Source organism: Thermobia domestica, chromosome 15, assembly GCF_964235325.1.
Source record: "Thermobia domestica chromosome 15, izTheDome1.hap1.1, whole genome shotgun sequence".
NCBI classification, from domain to species: Eukaryota; Metazoa; Arthropoda; class Insecta; order Zygentoma; family Lepismatidae; genus Thermobia; species Thermobia domestica.
In genome coordinates this window covers 174,797,259-174,816,631 of record NC_137468.1, presented here as the reverse complement: position 1 = coordinate 174,816,631, position 19,373 = coordinate 174,797,259, and the positions used below count along the sequence as shown (strand labels likewise).

Genomic DNA, 19,373 nt, shown 5'->3' with positions numbered 1-19,373 from the left:
ATTTTTGCGGGGGGGCGAAACCTAATTTCGAATATCGATTAAGGCACCCACTTTTGACATTTGTTGTGTATTAAAAAAAAAAGTTCAGCTAAAATTAATAAAGAATTATTTGAAATCTACTATATCTCAAGAACTATTAAATGGACTAACTTTGATGGTGATTGAAAATTACATACTCAATGAAATAGACAGGATGAAATAATAAGGGATTTTGCTAAATTGAAAGCCAGAAAATTGTCTATATAACATGAACTTTTCAGTAACAAAGAAAACACAATATTAAGTTAATTACCATAATCGAATCCCTAGAAAATACTACATAAATATGCTTTCTATGAAGCAAAGAGGATACCTCTTTGTCAAAATCGAACTTGTGTTAATGTTAGACTTGAAGCTCATGAGTTTTGCTCTATTTGGACTTTTATGTTTCAATTGTACTTGTCAAAATACATCTTAGGTATTATACCTTAGTTGTGTTTTGTGCTTATTTAATAAAAAAATATGCTATCAATTATTAAAATTGGAACTTTGTTCAATATTCATTCATAGTCAATTAGTTATAATTCCGCAAATTTCCGCTAATATTTACAGGGAGACTACAGATATTAAAGAAATTTGCAATTGTAAAATTATTTGAAGAATTTTTGTCCATTACAACTTTGTACTCTTTAGGTGGGAGCGTCTAAATATTGTTTGCTTACACTTAAGAAATGTCTTGAACCGGCCTTGAGCATCAAGGATGTTATAAAATAACGTCCTTACTGAGCATGACGTTTCTACAACAGCGCGAAAACTATTGGCTAACCACTCACACATACTGACCACAGCGCTTTCACTGTGCGCAACTCATCCACGTGACAGCCCCGGTGGGAGCTCATGTGGTTCGGATTCCATGTTTATCAGTAGGTCTACGTCTCATATAGTCTGGCTGCTGAACGGGACGTCAGTGATGAAAATTTTCCGGAAAATTTTCTGATTCATAAACACATACTTCACTCATTCCTACATCGTTGTTTAGCGGTGATGTGAGGTGGAAAAGTTTCTTCTATATTTTTCCGGAAAATTTTCCGTTCTAAACAAATTGTTTAAAAAAAAAGTGAAAGATCGTTTAAAGAATCTGAAAATTTTCATGGCTTAGACAATTTTCAGTACTATGTAGGAACAAGTGAAACAATTTTTCATGAATCGAAATATTTTCTGTATTCTATGGAAAAATTGAAAAACTTTTTGAGTCGAAAAACTTTCATTATTTTGAAGCAAAAAGTGAAACAACTTTTCGTGAATCGGAAATTTTTATTGCTCTGTAGAAACAAGTGAAAGGAATTTTCATGGATCGGAAATTTTCATTGCGATGTAGAAACAAGTGGAAAAACTTTCATAAGCCGGACAGTTTTGGATATTATGTATAGTGATGTAAGGTGGAAAATTTTCCACTATATTTAACTGCACATTGAGATATAAAATTCAATTCCTGTAGAGGAAAATTAGACAACAACAAATTATAATTTTCCAATTAGCTTTCGGGAACCAGAAAATTTTCTAATATTTCAACTTGGGAAGTAAAAATTTACATAGTGTCTCTCTCTCTCTCTCTCTCTCTCTCTCTCTCTCTCTCTCTCTCTCTGTATATATATATATATATATATATATATATATATATATATATATATATATATATATATATATATATATATATATATATATATATGTGTGTGTGTGTGTGTGTGTGTGAAGTACAGGGTACATACAGCGAGTTCGTAGAGAACAAATATCAAATTCCAATATTCAAAATTTAACAAGAAATCGAAAACAAATCTTTGTGAATTTATTCAATTATTTGAAAAACAGAAAATTCCACTATTTCTTCACATATAGGCCTCTCTCCGTAATGAAATAAGTACATAAAAGTTCGTTATGAAGATTATTTTTGTAACAGAAAATAAGATGAAATGCTTTGATTTTATTGTGCTTAACACTCGTAAATTATAATTTCAATATTGGAATTTTGTATAATCAACATTTTAGAGCAGATACTGTATTGTTGAACTACCATTAATATGTATAAAACTGTATTGGAAATAATGACGATTCGATAGAACAAGTACATACAAATTGTTAACCTCCCTGGTTCAGTGTCTATATTTTGGAGATGAAATTGAACGCAGAAAAGTCACCTTCCATTCACCTTCTAAAATGAACGAGAATATTGAAGTAAACAAACTATGCGAGAGGTAATAATTTGCATGAAATAATAACTCGAATTTAGCCATTAATTTGATCATGTATTTTCAATTCGTGTGTAAATTCTAAGGTATTGTGTTGGATGTTAATATCGGATATATCATTCCTGCCAGATCGAATACGACATCTCTAAACATTGAATCGCTGACAACAGATTTAGAAAGTAACACATACCTCCAATGTTCCTTGTAGTCCTTGAAATGATGATCAGCTCTTCTGCGGCAATCCCAGAAGGTTGATATGATGAATGGACTTAAGTCTCCTGGACGTCGTGGGTGAATTTCACGAACAGCGAGTCGGACTCATTTACGTATTCACAATAACGACGATAGAATATAAATTCACCGAGTTCAACGTAAACTAATCGTTTTCCTACTTCGACTCTTCTCGGTGATTGTAAATGTAAAGTTTATAATCTTAGAATGCAACTGCGCGACTCCGCGCTCCGAAATTCCTCCGCCTCTGACCTCTGACTTCTCTCTCAATTCACTCCGTCTCGATTACTCTCCTAATCACTCCTGAGACCTTCCATCCTTGGGTTTTTGTTGACTTCCTCAAATCTGGAATCTGCCTTCTCAGCATGACGTCAGAAACGTGTTCTCTTTCTGCTTCAGGAAACTTCTCAGTTTCCTCATTGTTGTACAGCGATCACAATCCCTAGAATGCCTGTGTCAGCGATACTTGCCAATTCTGTCATACCCGAAATTGTGTCTGTGTTAACAAACATTCTACAAACTTCATGACATTAGATTTCTGTAATTCTTTCCAGTAATACATAATTTAGATTTTGTTCTCATTTTTAACAATTAGAATAATCTGTCAAATTTTAGTTACCTTATTGCCAATGTTATATAATCGTTTCATAAACAAAATGCAATGTCAAGCTTTTATGTAATCTGTTTGTTATTCGTTTCTTTCTTAACTCTGTTTTGCTGAATGTCATTTAATAAATTAATATCTGAAATTTACTTGTACATGGAAAGATAAAATCAAAATTTAAAAAAAATTAAATAATCAAAGATATGCGTTCTGCCCCACGCCCCCTGCCCAATTAGAGGTTGCTACGCTGACTCACTAGATCTCAAAGGAGATCGATTATTTACCAACACCCTGTATACAAAATTTCAATATTACAATAAAATATATACAATATGAAATATTACACAAATTATATTATAAACAGATAAGACATCTGATATGTAATTTAAATATCCCTATTTTCAAAATATTTTACTGATTCATTAATATTATTATTATTTTGTTTATTTACTTGTACATGGAAAGATAAAATCAAAAATACAAAATTAAATTAAATAAATGGTCAAATATATGCGTTCTGCCACAATATATAAAGAAGAAATATGTTTTTTTTATTTTGTAAATTAAAATGTAATTACTTGTTGCTTTTAGAACGCAGCGCTAATAGTGCACCTTTTTATGTTTCTTTTATTATTTTATTGGAAGAACAACTACACAAATAAGCTTCCTTATTAGCTGTATTTCACTTTCTCTTCTGAATGAATATATAAATAAATAAATGTTTATTTCCAGAAAATGGTCAGTATTTGTTTTCATGAGTTACTTAAACTCGAATTTTGGATAGTCAAAAATTTACAGTAGGCACTTTATATTATCTCTACTTATTTATAAATGTTGCCGTATGTAAATCTAGAAAAGTAGTAAAGCTATGAGAAAACTTCGTCTTACGCGTATTAAACTGACTAAATATAATTTTCTGAGATCAAAGGTGGATTCTGAGGGAAGAGCGCATTGAAGTTTTTAAAAAGTTTTTGAAGAAATGAAGAATCGTTAGATTTTCACTTCATGAAATTTTTTAAGACAATATTTATTACCAATAAATTTTATGGCTAACCAACGTTGTACGAGTAAGTGAAGTATGTTTTTATAAATCGGAAAATATTCATCACTTTTAACAAATTTAACTTTTAAATAATAGAATGGGATATTTGTACTGTACGAACTCGATGTATGTTCTCGGCACTTTACATTATATATATATATATATATATATATATATATATATATATATATATATATATATATATATATATATATATATATATATATACAGAGAGAGAGAGTTCAATTGAGTTGATTTTGAGTTTAACGTCCCTTTCAGCAGCGAGGCGGCTACATGAGACGGAACCAACTGCTTAACGTGGAATCCGAACTACATGAGCTCCCGCCGGGAATCGAAGCAGGTCTCTCATGCCAAAGGCGCATATGCTAACCGCTTAGCAACGAAGGAGCTCGCAGAGAGAGAGAGAGAGAGAGAGAGAAACACTATGTAAATTTTTACTTCCCAACTTGAAATATTAGAGAATTTCCCGTTTCCCGAAAGCTAATTGGAAAATTATAATTTGTTGCTGAGTAACTTTCCTCTACAGAAATTCAATTTTGTAGCTCAATGTGCAGTTACATATAGTGGAAAATTTTCCACCTAACATCACGATACATAATATCCAAAATTGTCCGGCTTGTAAAAAGTTTTTTCCACTTGTTTCTACATCCTAATGAAAATTTTCCGATTTATGAATATTCCTTTCACTTGTTTCTACAGAGCAATAAAACTTTCCGATTCACAAAAAGTTGTTTCACTTTTTGCTTCAAAATGATGAAAGTTTTCCGACTCATAAATAGTTCTTCAATTTTTCCATGGAATACAGAAAATATTTCGATTCATGAAAAATTATTTCGCTTGTTTCTACATAGTACTGAAAATTGTCTGAGCCATGAAAAGTTTGAGATTCTTTAAAGGATTTTTCACTTTTTAACATTTCTATACATGAATTCAATCAATTTTATGATTACTGAGGAATTGTTACTTGATTACTGATATTTTTTAGAACGGAAAATTTTCCCGAAAAATATAGCGGAAATTTTTCCACCTCTTATCACTACGGGACGTTAAACTCAAAATCAACTCAACTCATCACGTGACAGAATTTCCCCTCCCATGTTTCGGCTCGCTGACTAGCTTCGCGCCAGAAGTCATACCTGTTCCGAAAAGCGTTCGTTCAATATGATTGTGTGCTTTAACTGAAAAAATAATAATAAATAAAATTCAAAAACTATAAATTGAGGAAAACCAGCTTTTGTAACGTGCGGTATGTATTAAATTATTTTTCGTTTATATACGTATACATGTTTGTAATATAATACATGCTTCTTTGTAGGAAATGCCCGTGTGGGAAATTACTGGAGCCGAGTTTACGAAGGGTGATGGCCATACTGCAGATGGTATCTCCGTTAGATTCCCGAGGGTCACGAAAATTCGTGATGATAAAACATGGAAGGAGGCCACTTCTTTACCAGAATTGCGGGTTTGTATTTCAATTTATAATTAGATTTCTTCTTTAAGCAGGTTCAAATGGATATCAACATGGACTAGACAACGTACCATTTTTTAAAATATTGAGTTATCTATGCCAAAGTACGCGCAATATGCTAAAAATTTGTCCTGGCAAAGTAGACTAGTTCGGCGTTGAATAATACGGAAGCTGGTACATGTAATATAGTTTGCCATATGAATTTGTCTGTTTTTCCTACATGCCATAGTAGACCAAATGAGGCTAATCTACTTTGGCATGTTTCTCGGTTCAAAAAATCTGCAATTTCAATGTCGCACAGTAGACCACAATATCCATAAAAGTAACCAAGAAAGTTCTACGCTTTTTCACCCACCACTTTCGAACATCGATATGTCACTTAAGATGTACCTGGAAGATCAAAAATGGTCCCCATCAGCATCATTGTCTTCTGCCAACGTTCTAGAAGGCTATAGTTTCCATCGCGGTAGAATTTGGTGGGCCGTGAAGCGAAAAATTTATCAAGTGCATTTTGTATTTCTACTAGCCATTTGAACTGGACTCCTCTAAGGTGGTTGTCCAAGGAATAAAACACGTGATAATAGGACGATACAATGACCGGGGAGTATGGCGGATGCAATAATGTTTCCCATCCAAGGCGTAGAATGGTGTTCCGAGTCATCCTACCCACGTGGGGTTAGCGTTGTCCTGTAATAAGAGAGCCCCTTTGCGATTCAAAAGTACTGGCGCCAGAGTTTTGAGATTTCCTTGAACATAGCTCAATTGCTGATAGTACACAGTTGCATTGATCCTCTGACCAGCTGGTAGAAGTTCCCGATACACGATGCCATGAGCAGTCCACCAAAACACAGGGGAACCTGCTTCTGGTGCAGTGCTGGTTTCGGCTGTTTTGAAAGCGGTTCATTGGGTGCTAACGAATGATGACGATGCCGTGGAGCTTCCTACAGGACCCACTTCTCATCACATGTCAACACCCTGTCCTTCCTCAGACGAGACAACAAAGAAACACAAGTGTCTGCTCGTGTTGCCTTTTGGCCCGGAGTCAAATCATATGGGAATCATCGACCAAACTTGTAGTGCTTCCCAAATTGATGGAGGTGCTGCCGAATGGTTTCTCCACTCACGCTGAATTGTTGTCCCAGTTTCTCACATGTCTGGCTACGGTTCCCCTCAATTGCTGGCTGAAGATCTTCATTTTGTACATGTGTTGGTCTTCCGGTACGTGGTGCATCTTCGAGTGTATCGTAACCGTCCTTAACCCTTATCCGGGCAAGCCATTTTTGTAACGTAGACGGCAACTGGGGCCTTACCAACTCTATTAGCCTTACCAACTCGATATGTTCATGACTTTAACTTCGACTAAAGATAGAAGAATTCAGAATTTTATGTCATCGAAATATTTATGGTTATTGAGAAATTCGAAAAATAATATGTAGCTACTGGGCTTGAGAGGCCCCGCTTGCCCGGATAAGGGTTAAACTTGTTAAACTACCGCTACACTGTCCGCGTAGTCACGACACCTTCACCAAAGGCTTGGAATATCTTCCGTCCATGTTTGAACCCAGTTTAAACTCGTACAGCATACATGTCCTTATGACGCTCTGTGGAGGTCCCATAAGCATGTTCACGGTGTAACTGAACTGCCACATCCAGGTAGTATGTTGAATATACCCACACCAACAACTGATCTTCGCCTTATCTCCATTCGCATTCAACTCACGGTGTGAGGGCCAATGGGACACAGAGCTCCACAAAAAGCGACAGAACTTTCTTGGTTACCTTTATAATTACACTTACAAAAGCTATTAACTTTCACATAACATACACATATGAGACTTCAACTTTCGCCTATTCCAGATTTGCCTAATAACCTCAGGCAGTGAAATTTACAGATGCTAATTCAAGATTCGCCTTTCAAGATTTGCCTAATGCGAAATTATGTTGGTAATACTGACAAAAAATGACACAAACATTTGCAGTTCCTAATTATTAAAAGAAAAAAAAAAAGTACATCTTAAAACAGTGTAAGCACAATTACACTATATGACTTAATATTATAGTGTGTACATTTCACACCGAAATATGAAAATATTGTATGAAGTTACAAAATGTATTAGGGAAACATAACATGAAATAACATAAATTCTACGAGTGTTTGCATAAATCATAAAATTAAACAAAGCACCAAGAATCAGTATAAGCACAATTTCATGAAGCACAATTATATAAATAGATACTATATGCTTGACACCGAGCATCGACATTAGAAATGTTAATTTTTAATTAAATGCAAACTTTTTAGTCCAGTATGTAGGGGTCTGAACTCGGAAAAAAATAGTAAAGTAATGAAACTTGCACGATAACTTTTTTCCATCAAGTATAAGTATATCCTAAAAGTGCCCAGATATACATCCACCTTAAGCTTTACCCAATATGGCTCCAGTATCTAATTAGCCGCTGCCGTCTATAGAACAATCATATCTTATTTGATTTCTTACCTTAAGTTCAATTATATGGTCTTGGAACTTATAACAAAATATTTTGTAAACAAAATTTTCTTTTATTTCATGTTTATAATACATCTCTGTAGGTTAAACAGATATCTGGTGTAGTAAAAAGTAATTCATTATTTTGCCAATAAATGGCTTCAGTGATCTGTATCTCGCGTTGCATAAGTCCGATCGGGTTCAACGAGATGGCGTTCAAACGATGAGATTGCGTACTACAAACACTGTTCAGATAGTTGTGATGAATTGACTCAGTGTTGTGTGATCACGAGTCAAAATGGACACTAGCAAAGAGAAAATACGCTATATTTTACAGTTTTTCTTCGATAAAGGCGAAAACGCAAACCAGGCGGTTGCAAATGTGGATAGTGTTTATGGTCCTGATACTGTAACAGCCAATCACTCGCAATTTTGGTTTCATCGATTCCGTTCCGGTAATTTTGACGTCAAAGATGTACCACGCACTAGAAGGCCAAGTGTTTAAAATGTCGATAAAATCATGGACATTGTCGCGTCCGACCTCATGTAAGCACTGTGTCTATTGCCCAAGAGATAAACATTGCACAAAAATCCGTGTGGAACCATTTGCATAAGGCTGGATACAAAAAGAAGCTTGATGTATGGGTGCCACACGAGTTAAAAAAAAAAAAAAAAAAAAAATCATGGACCGAATTTCCATCTGCGAATCGCTGCTGAATCGCAACAAAATCGACCCATTTATGAAGCGGTTGGTGACTGGCGATGAAAAGTGGATCACTTACGACAACGTCACGCGAAAACGGTCGTGGTTGAAGAGTAGTGAGCCGGCGCAAACGGTGCCCAAACCAGGATTGACGGCCAGAAAGGTTTTGTTGTGTGTTTGGTGGGATTGGCAGAGAATTATCTACTATGAGCTGCTCCCCTACGGCCAAACCCTTAACTCGGAACTGTACTGTCAACAATTGGACCGACTGAAGGCAGCAATCGCCCAGAAGCGGCCAGCGTTGACCAATAGGAGAGACATTGTGTTCCACCAGGATAACGCCAGGCCATACACATCGATAGCTTGGTGGAAGGTTCTCCGGGAGCTTGGTTGGAAGGTTCTTATGCATCCACCCTATAATGCGGACCTGGCACCGAGTGATTACCATCTGTTCCTGTCCACGGCGAACATGTTTGCTGATGAAAAAGTCGCTTCAAGAGAGGCTTGTGAAAATCGACTGTCTCAATTTTTTGCCACTAGGGACAAGGGCTTCTATGAGAGAGGCATCATGATATTACCTTCCAAATGGCAACCCGTTATCGAACAAAACGGCGTATGTGTGACCTAAATCGGACCATTCTAACTATGGTAAGTCAAGCCTTCAATGTGATGCCAAAATAATGGATTACTTTTTACCACACCAGATATAAAGTTACAATTGATAGAGTAGACTTCAAAATCAAGGAAAAGCAGGGTTTATTTCTGAAAATTTTCTTACGCTTCAAGCGAGCCACGGTGGCGCTTAGCGGCTGGACTACCGACCTCACTTATATGTACGAGAGCGCCGTCGTATACTCTCGCCCCGGGCGCTGATTTTCCACGGCACGACACTGAGGATATAAAAACAGAAAAAGTGATCCTCATTTTATGTAAACACACATATAGTCGAGTTTTCCCCCTCTTTCCCATTTCCAGAGAAGTTGTTTTTTTCTAATGCACTTAGTTGCGGATCACTCAGTATGCATAAGTGTTCCAGCATTCCATTCATGCAAAGTTCGAATCATGTGAGAGCGCGAATTATGTCCCTGGCATATTGAAATACACTTCTTGTGCTGTTGCTATAGATAAACTAAAAAAATGCATCACTTCGTCTTCGGAAATTCAATGTAGCCTCTCTTGGGTTGAAATGCAGTCATCCCAAATAGCAAGAAAACTTTCGGCCAGTTGGCGCGTGCTTGGATTTTGGCTTTCTACCCTTGCCCTTTCAACGCGTGCTTTCATATGACTTTTGTTGTACTTGCGAGCGATGCTTTAGATCCTTTGCAGAGCGTCACTGCATCACTGGCCGTTCATTGGCTATTGACTTGCCGCCAGCGTAAAACGCTTGAGTCAAGCCTGAATGGAACACTGAATGCAAAGTTTCCCCATGTATCTTCGTTACTGGAATCTAGCTTGCAGAATGCTTTCCAATCAAGCCACATGCAAGCTTGCCGACTTCCAATGCAAGCAAGCTTACAGCAAGCGGTTTGGAAGTTGTCTCCGCTACTAGAATTCTGAACCAAAGGATCCATGTTCAGATAGTTGATTATTCAAAAATTGAGTAATTTTTTGCTGTAAACATGCAATTCTTGAAACTTTCGTATACTATTTATCAAACAAGGATCTTGGTGACATTTCCCTTTATAGGGTAGTACGATAATATACCGACAAACTCAAGAAGTTGATAATAAATGTAAAATTTTAAAAAAAAAATATCTAGCAAAAAGGCCCCTAGCCAGCCTGATTTCTTAGGGGGCGCAGAAACGAATACTGCGTGGGCAATGACAAAGACATCAAAGAACACCAAATAAAATTGTATATTTCGTTATTATTTACAGAATCTCTAACAGCTATAGCTTCTTTTATACATGATATCCTATATTGACAATATTACAGTACACAAATTCAAGATTAAGAACATAGATTATTAACATACAAAGTTTTAAAAAAAACTGAGATGCTATACAATTGGGGTGCTTGGGGAAATATAGTACTATGCTAAACGTAGATGAATAACGTCATTGTACCTGGCATTTACACTAAACAAAAGCTGATTAACTGAACTATAAGTGAGCACACGTCCCATTAATCAGGATCGTTCCATTTGCAGAAAACAAAATATTATAAACAGAATATTTTGACAGATTTTTTTTTGTCACAACGAAACACTCCAATTAACTTTTATTGTATAATGAAATAATTATATGTTCAGTAAAACTAATTTATTATGTTTCTATCTACATAAAAATCATTATTTTGTTTCGTATTTTCATTTTGTAGTAGACCAACGTGTTTGTTTGTTTGTTAAAGTTTAGCATCTTATTTTCAGCACAGAGGCTATAAAAAACGCGAATTTTATAGTTTAAAGTGGAATACGAACCACCACATTACTCTCGAATTTCAAGAATTCCACTCGTATCAAACCCGAGATCACGTTCAAACACGCGCGATCTATTCACTAGACCAGCGGCAAGGGCTATTTTGTAATAATGTTTTAAAAATTATTGATTTCTTGTAAGCCTTTACTGCAGCTTTTTTCTATTAAAGCCTAAAATTAATAACATAAAAATACTGAGTCTAAAGCACATGCTTTTATTAATAGTAAAAGCTTATAAGAGAATATATTATATATATATATATATATATATATATATATATATATATATATATATATATATATATATATATATATATATATATATGTACTATAATCGAACGTAATTTTCTGTTTCATTATTGTGTGCTTAATCCAAGCTCTTTGCGAGGTGCTTTGTTTCATATTAATTAAAACTGAAGTATTTTTTTAAACATTAGAAAAAATATATTACAGCAAGTTTAGATTATACCAATACAAAGTAGAAGTAATGTCTTATTCAAAGTTTGCACTCAATTTTCTACCTTCCAAAATAAGCGAGACACCACAGTTTATTTATATTCACAACTAACGTTGTGGACTATGATACTGTTGTTTGGAAGTGCTTCTGGTATCCTTGGCTGCTTATCATAGTTGCAATAGTAGGGTACGGTATGAAACTTGAAATCGGTAAAGGAAATGGAAGATGTTTGGCGCATCTAGCGAGATACATAATTTTACACAGAAATGATTAGAATTCGTGAAGTTGAGTTTAATTTGGTAAATATAATTGCAAATTTTATTGGTTTTGAGTCGGGTTGAAAATTCTCTTCAGCGTATTTTCTTAGAAAGGGCAAAAAGAAATTTAGTGGGCCAATACCCCCTCTAGCTCCTCCCTGGCTACGGGTCTGCTAATAAATATGGCTCGATAGCGGCATTATTTTATTGTGAAAGGCGTTCAAAAACCGGTGACGGCGCTGATATAATTCTGTATATTTCGTGAACACAGGTTGAATATCTTCGGGACAGAAATTACAGAAAATGTCGATACTAATAAATGCAATGACCGCACTGGTGGTAGCGGAATGGTTGTCGCATTACAGGGATTCCTACAACCAAATGGAAAATTCACATACGTATTCTCCATCTGTGAGGTCCCCATTGTGCCGCGACCAGTTCGTTACCATTGATGCGTCACTGCATTTCACTTTATGTGCAACCCTATGACCCGACAGCCATATCTTTCCGCGTTCCCAAGATGTTCGGTATTATATCAGCGCCTTCGTCCGGTTTTGAAAGCCTCTCTCGATAAAACTATGTTGCTTTCGATATGTGTTTGCTTTATTTCATGTCTATTATCACTTCCTTCAGTTTGTCGGTGTGTTATTGTACGAGGGGGAGTCCGAAAATAAGCTTCCCCTCTCGTTTTGCCAGGAAAGCAAACAGCAATGAGAGAAAGACGCATCCACCATACAGTCCTGATATTGCACCCACTGTCTTCCACCTGTTTCTGGCTTTGAAGAAAACTCTCGGCGGTATGCGCTTTGGAAGCAAAGCTGAAGTCACAGAAGGAGTTTGACACTTCTTCCATATGCAGAGCCCTGAATTTTTCTGGAAAGGTTTTGAAGTTTATAAACCGGTATGACAAATGTCTAAATGTACGTGGTATTTATGTAGAAAAATAAAGGTAGATACGTCTAATGTTGAATGTCGTATGCTAATTTTGGTCTTGTAACCCCACCTCTGTCCACAGTTGTCTGGAGAAACTTATTTTTGGACTCCTACTTGTACAACCCTGTTCAATGTGCAGTGTTACGAGCGAGTGGAGAAAATGAAGACATACAAGTCAGGTTTGGAGCGTGATGGCAAATTTTCGGATGGGGGCAGAAAAAGCACTTTCCCTTCTTTGATTATCGAGAAATTTTGAGAATTTTCCTCTGTTATTTCCTTGGTTTTGGAAGTATTCAAAACAAACTTATACCGAAGAAAATGCCACTTAACCGGAATTCAAATGAGGGCATATTTGATGGCTTGAGCTTGAAGCGTATCAGTAAAAGTTTACGATGTTGCTAGAAGAGCAAAATCTCATAAAGAAGCGGAAGTCTGAAATACATTTCTCTGCCTAACAGTGGCGGTCAATTTGCTTAAAATTGCATCAGCACTTATTTGGATAAGCTGAATACAAACAAGAAAAGAACTAAAACTGTCCCCATTCTAACTTGAAAATTTGAGCTTGTACTATGACTTCAGTGATCCAGTTATAATTTCTTTTGAATACTAACCAATACAAAAAGACTTTGGTTATTAATCTGAATGTGGACACAACTTACAAAATAACACCATTCACTATCTTAATAACTACATCTTCTAACCTCTATTCCACATACTCTATTACCTAACAAAGTTCTCGTTTTCCGAGATCAGCCAACCTTAAACAGAAGTCTATTTCACAATTCAACAGTAAGGTAATTCTAAGGATTTTCTTCTATAATACCGTATTTCTTCGAATATAAGGCACCATCGAATCTAAGGCGCACCTGAAATTTCACCTCATTTAAACTCATTTTAAAAAACCTCGACTCTAAGGCCTAGACATAATGTACAAATACATTATGGGAATAATTTCGATAAGCATTTTCTTATCAGCAAAACGAAATGTTCATTGTTTGCGAGCGATTACCATCTTTGTGCAGTCTGCCATTGTTGTAATACAACCAATTTTAAGCAAATTAGTATTAACTACCAGTATCAAAGACGGCAGTATATTCTATGTTGTAACTTACGTGCAATGAATAAATATGTATATTGCAGTATTTACATCGAATCCAAGACGCCGTCGAATCTAAGGCGCGCCTGAATTTTGGACGTCTAAAAGCTGACAAAAAGGTGCGTCTTATATTCGGAGAAATACGGTATATATTGCACTGACGAGGGGCAGTCAAAACGTTTCCGGAATTTCGTTGTAATTATTTATTATCACAACATATGTACACATTCAATTAATCGCCTTCATAATAGGCTCCTTGAGAACACACACACACTTATCCACCGCTTCTGCCATTGCTGGAAACAACACTGAAAGTCCTGTTTTGGTAGACCTATGTTCCGAAGTTCAGCCGTTGGAACATAGGTCGTTGGTCGGAACGGCTCACAGAAACGAACATTCTCCTCCTCTACCAGCCTCCATACTAACCATATTTAGCACCAGCATTCTGGCTCTTCCCCAAGATCAAAAAGGGCCTCAAAGGTAACCGTTTGGCCACCATCGAAGGCATCCAAACCAACACGACGTCTGAACTTCGTAACTTACTAAAACAGGACTTTCAGTGTTATTTCTAGCAATGGCAAGAGCGGTAGGACAAGCGTGTGTGTTCTCAATGAGCCTATTTTGAAGGCGATATATATTGCATTGGAATAGTAAATACATGGCTATTTATATTGTAGTGCAGAAGTTCTGATTATCTGATCCACAGTAGAAAGAATCAAGTACTTTTAAATCCACCTATACCTTGTATAAAATTCTTGATCATAACTTGTCAAATTTGATAAGAAACAAATTAATGACCTGCTAAAATTACTTTGTTTCACATGGTCTTCTGAAAAATCATGTTTTGTTTGACTTTCAGGATTTGTATAAGAAATCAAGAAGTGGAACAGATATTTCTGTGCCCAAGGAAGATGATAGAAATGATGATGAACAGGGCGATGATAGTGGTGATGATGAGCATCTGAAAGAATCTTCTTCCTCCGGCGAAGATGATGACGATTCAAAGAAAAGACGGAAGACGCAGCAGGTTTGGATATGAAACTCTTAATATAATACTAGCTGAACCTATGCTAATTACACAGCGCCCAGTTCTAATATGAGCGTGAATTTCCTTCCCACTTCTCACTATATCTTTGTAAGTCCCTTTACGGACACAAGTAAAGAACAGGAAGACTCTCAAAGGGAGTAAATTGCTATAGACAGACATATCATTGTAGTATTTTAATATATAGAATGTAGGGGTGAGTTTGTGGCAAATTTGGATAGATGATAGATGATACCAAATGCAATTTTTTTTCTTATAATTCCATATCAGAGTACGCCTCATTCTGGGTCCACAAGCCTTCGAAGTTTTCACCTTGCAATAGGTTTTGTCATTCGATTAAAGCAAAGCGCCTGAAATGTCCATCAACCCGCTATACGTAGCTTGTCCACTGGTTGCCCTTCACAAGGGTATTAACCTAGTTGAAATATTAAATTAACAAGGCCAAAACGACACCTAAAATGTAGAATGGAAAAATACAGTCTTTTTATGAAAATTTGAATGACAACTAGCAAATACGCGTATACATAAAATTTGGAATCGGCAAGCGAAAACGGTACGTTTCTAGCACTTCTGGTTTTCGAGATTTCATTGTCGGAAGGATTGGCCACAAACATGAAATTTTCTAACATTTTAATATATACAAAACTAGCTAAACCTGCCCTCTCTACACAGCGCATCATTCGCATATGAGCATAAATCTCCTTCTCATTCCTCACAATATATGTACATGTCCCTTTACAGACACAAGTGAAAGACGTCTTGATTTAAAAAAAAAATCGGCAAGGGGTATCATAAACGGAAGATTTTTCGATTATTTTTTCTCAATATCTCGCACCGTTTGCAAGATTTGAGCCTACTTCCGGTTAGAGTTTCTAATTCATGTATGACCAGTGTTTTCTTTCTTCGTGCATGCAGTATGTAATAAGCAATTACATTACATATACATTAATAATAATGCCAGTTATATATGGTGTTCATTGGGCAAAACACTCAAAAAATAAAAATTAATCTTAGACTCGAGAAATGGTTATCCTTCCTTTTTCATTATTATTTGACCTTGAAACAAACGCGTGAGACATATACAACCCCAATATACAACAATGTGGTGTTGGAATGTATGACGCATAGGATATGATGCTTTAGTTTTTTTTTTAATTTCAACGCTTCCTGTGTACCCTTAAAAAATGTACTAAAGAAATAATGGCCATGCTTTTTAAATATTCAATTAGAACTGGACAATCTACGCAAAATTTGCAATAGATCAGTGAAAACGTCATCTTTCTAGAACCTGTAGTTTTCGAGATCTCATTGTCGAAAGGATTGGCCACAAACAAATAAACATATAGTTTAAAATAACTCGGTAGATGGAAGCACAATTCACATGCATTGATTTTAGAAAAGGCTTATTAAAAGACGAAGGCTTTGAACAATAATTTTATATCATAAACTTTATGAAAAAGATATATTTAACTAATTTAGACTATTTAAAGTACAAATACTTAAAATGTTTGTCTCTGTTAAACGTGAAATCACACACAACCATAAATGAAAGATTTGAAAGCTAAAGTTATAGGTTGCAGCTCAGGTACATTTAATCAAATCATACTGAATCAAGTAGCCTAACCTCTCTTGTGCTAGTTAGTGTGCCAGCGAGGAACAAGTGTTGCAATACGCATTTGGGAGCAAAGCACACATACAACACTTAGAGGGTTGACGGAAGTTCTCACTTTCGAAGGGCGACTTGCTTTTTGAACTTCATCTCATCTCATCATCTTTTACTTCACTTTCATTTTCATTTGGGCTTCGGCCCTTGGCTACCTTTTTACGATGGCGGACTCTGGCAACACTAACGGACAATCGATTCTAGGACGACATTCCGGATTACCTGCTATTCTTCTTGAAAACTCAAGCTCTGCACTTGCACAACCGGCACCCATTGTACCTTCTCGTCGCACTCGGCACTTTTCTTGGGGAAGTCAACCAATCCCGTCTACATCTAGAGAGAGACATCCATCAAATGATTCAATACAGTCAGCAAAACGGATACGGTCACGGTCTCCAATAGAATCTATGGACATTCAAGTCAATCCACAGCGTAATAATACTGTTCCAGAGCTTCAAACTACTACTGCTGCACAGTCAAATACCAATCCTCTTTATCATTTCATTCTTACAGACTACGATACAAAGTTCACCAATCCTAAAATGATTTTTCTACAAATTATGAAATACGTTCCACGGGTACGGGATACTCTCGTTCAAATCGTCCCCACTAGAAACGGCTATATTCTGAAATCGAAAGATCCAGATTTTGGTATTACCATTCGCAACAAAGCATCCTACGAAATCTTCGGTAAGAGCGCCAAACTTACAAAATTAACAGATAAACGGCAGAAACAACCTCCACCACCTCGCAAACCACCATATCTCTCGGTTGTTATCAGGGGTGTTTCCCCTGAACTTACCGATGCTGAAATTCAAGAGGAGCTAAAACAGGAGGGGATTACAGTAGACAGATGCATTCGTATTCGAAATAATAATGGTCCGACCTACATGGTCCGGGTGCTTTCTAAGCAACAGGAGACAATCGATTATCTGTTACGATTCGGTGCTCCAATTTATAAGAAAATACATCGTGTCGAACCCTCTAAAACTCAGGGACCTTTACCTATACGCTGCGAAAAATGTCAGGTGTACAATGACCACATTACAGCAAATTGCTCTAATCCATCTAAGTGTGGATACTGCTCGGGTCTACATGAAACCAAAGCATGTCCAAACTTAAAAGGACCACCCAAGTGTAACACCTGTGGCAGTGGACTTCATCCAACCTACAGTTATCGCTGTAAAGCTAAACCAGAGCCAACTCCTGAGCATCCGGAGCTAACAGTACCGCTAAAAACGACTGACACGGCTACTAAACCAAGCCAATCTATCTTACCACCGCTAACAATCGAAGATTTTCTCCGCTACATCAGTCTGGTGCTTCAAAATATATTTCCCTTTCAGCGAGCCAATATTCTTCATCACATCGTTTCTGCCGCAAAATCCATCTTCCATATCAATCTACATGCAACATATTCTAACAACTATGTCCATTTTCATATTGGTTCTCTGGAAACTGCTGTTTAGTACAATCTGCATAGTATTTTTCATTATGGGGATTACTTTCTTATTTGTCAATATTCGATCCTTTTCGCAGCATAAACTGTTATTAGAAGCAATGTTGTTGGAGGAACATATCAATGTCTTTGCGCTTAATGAAACTGCTTTAAAACCGAGCATGGTAGCCCGCATTCCTGGCTATCAACTAGAACGTCATGATTATCATGATCACCTAGCTCGTGCTCAAGGCGGAGTTGCAATAGGCTTTCCTCCAAAGTATCCAGTTCGCTCGTACAACCCACAAGCTTTTAGTACTTTGCCGGAATACCTTCTTTGTTCCATATATTTTCCGTCCATAATCATAAATTTTAGTACGATCTATATTCGACCACGACAACCTATCCCGCTAGACTATTTCGAACATATTGCCAATAATTATCGAAATATTATTATCATGGCGGACATTAATATACATAGTCGAAGTGATCGTGAGAAAACAGAGTTTCATCAGTATTTAACTGACAATCTCCAACTACATCTCCATGTTCTTCCTTCGCACACCAGACCTATAAGTCAGACTACACCCGATGTTGTCATTACATCGCTAAATCTTCTTACTGACTGCCATCTTGAAGTTCTGGACTCAATCGGGAGCGATCACCATCCAGTGAAACTAACACTCACTCGAGGACAACGACCACGCCAAGAAATTGCACCTCGCTATGTTCCACGATATGATAAGGCAAATTGGCCTCTTTTCCGGCAAGACCTTGAGCGCAGACTTCACAGTGAAACGCCTCCAACTAATGAAACCGAGCTAGCTTCTTGTATTACAACTATCACCACGGCAATACAAACTAGTGCTAAGCATCATATTCCAACCGAACAAGTGCATCCGCACAAACCGAAATTACCGCCGACATATGTTCCACTCATACAGCAAGCTCGCCGCCATCTTCGAGAGTATTATAGAACTGGAAACGATGCATATTTACGCCTACATCACCAATGGCAAAGAGCGGTCCGTAATTATCTTGTTGCATATAAACGTCGCAACTGGATAAAATCTTGTAACAACTTATCCGAGGAAGCACATCCTTCTCGATATTGGAAGAGGTTTCACCAGCTTGTTGGCAAAAGCACTAAAATCACATATCCTCTAATAGCCGACGGTACTCCTCTCTTCTCTGACGCAGACAAAGCAAATGCATTTGCTGCTCAGTTACAGGACGTTTTTACGCCTACAGCTGTTTCTAATCGTTGTTAGCGGACCGATATCTCTTG

At 36.8% G+C, this 19,373-nt stretch overlaps 1 protein-coding gene across 1 annotated transcript in view; it reads left to right on the top strand.

The window, feature by feature from the left end:
• LOC145671726 (DNA ligase 3-like) overlaps window positions 1-19,373 on the top strand; it is a 211,060-nt gene that overhangs the window by 175,113 nt on the left and 16,574 nt on the right. Inside the window, exons 17-18 of the mRNA XM_081740930.1 lie at window positions 5,439-5,585; window positions 14,799-14,966. Of these exons, the coding sequence (XP_081597056.1) occupies window positions 5,439-5,585; window positions 14,799-14,966 (315 nt within the window). The remainder of the gene's footprint in view (window positions 1-5,438; window positions 5,586-14,798; window positions 14,967-19,373) is intronic.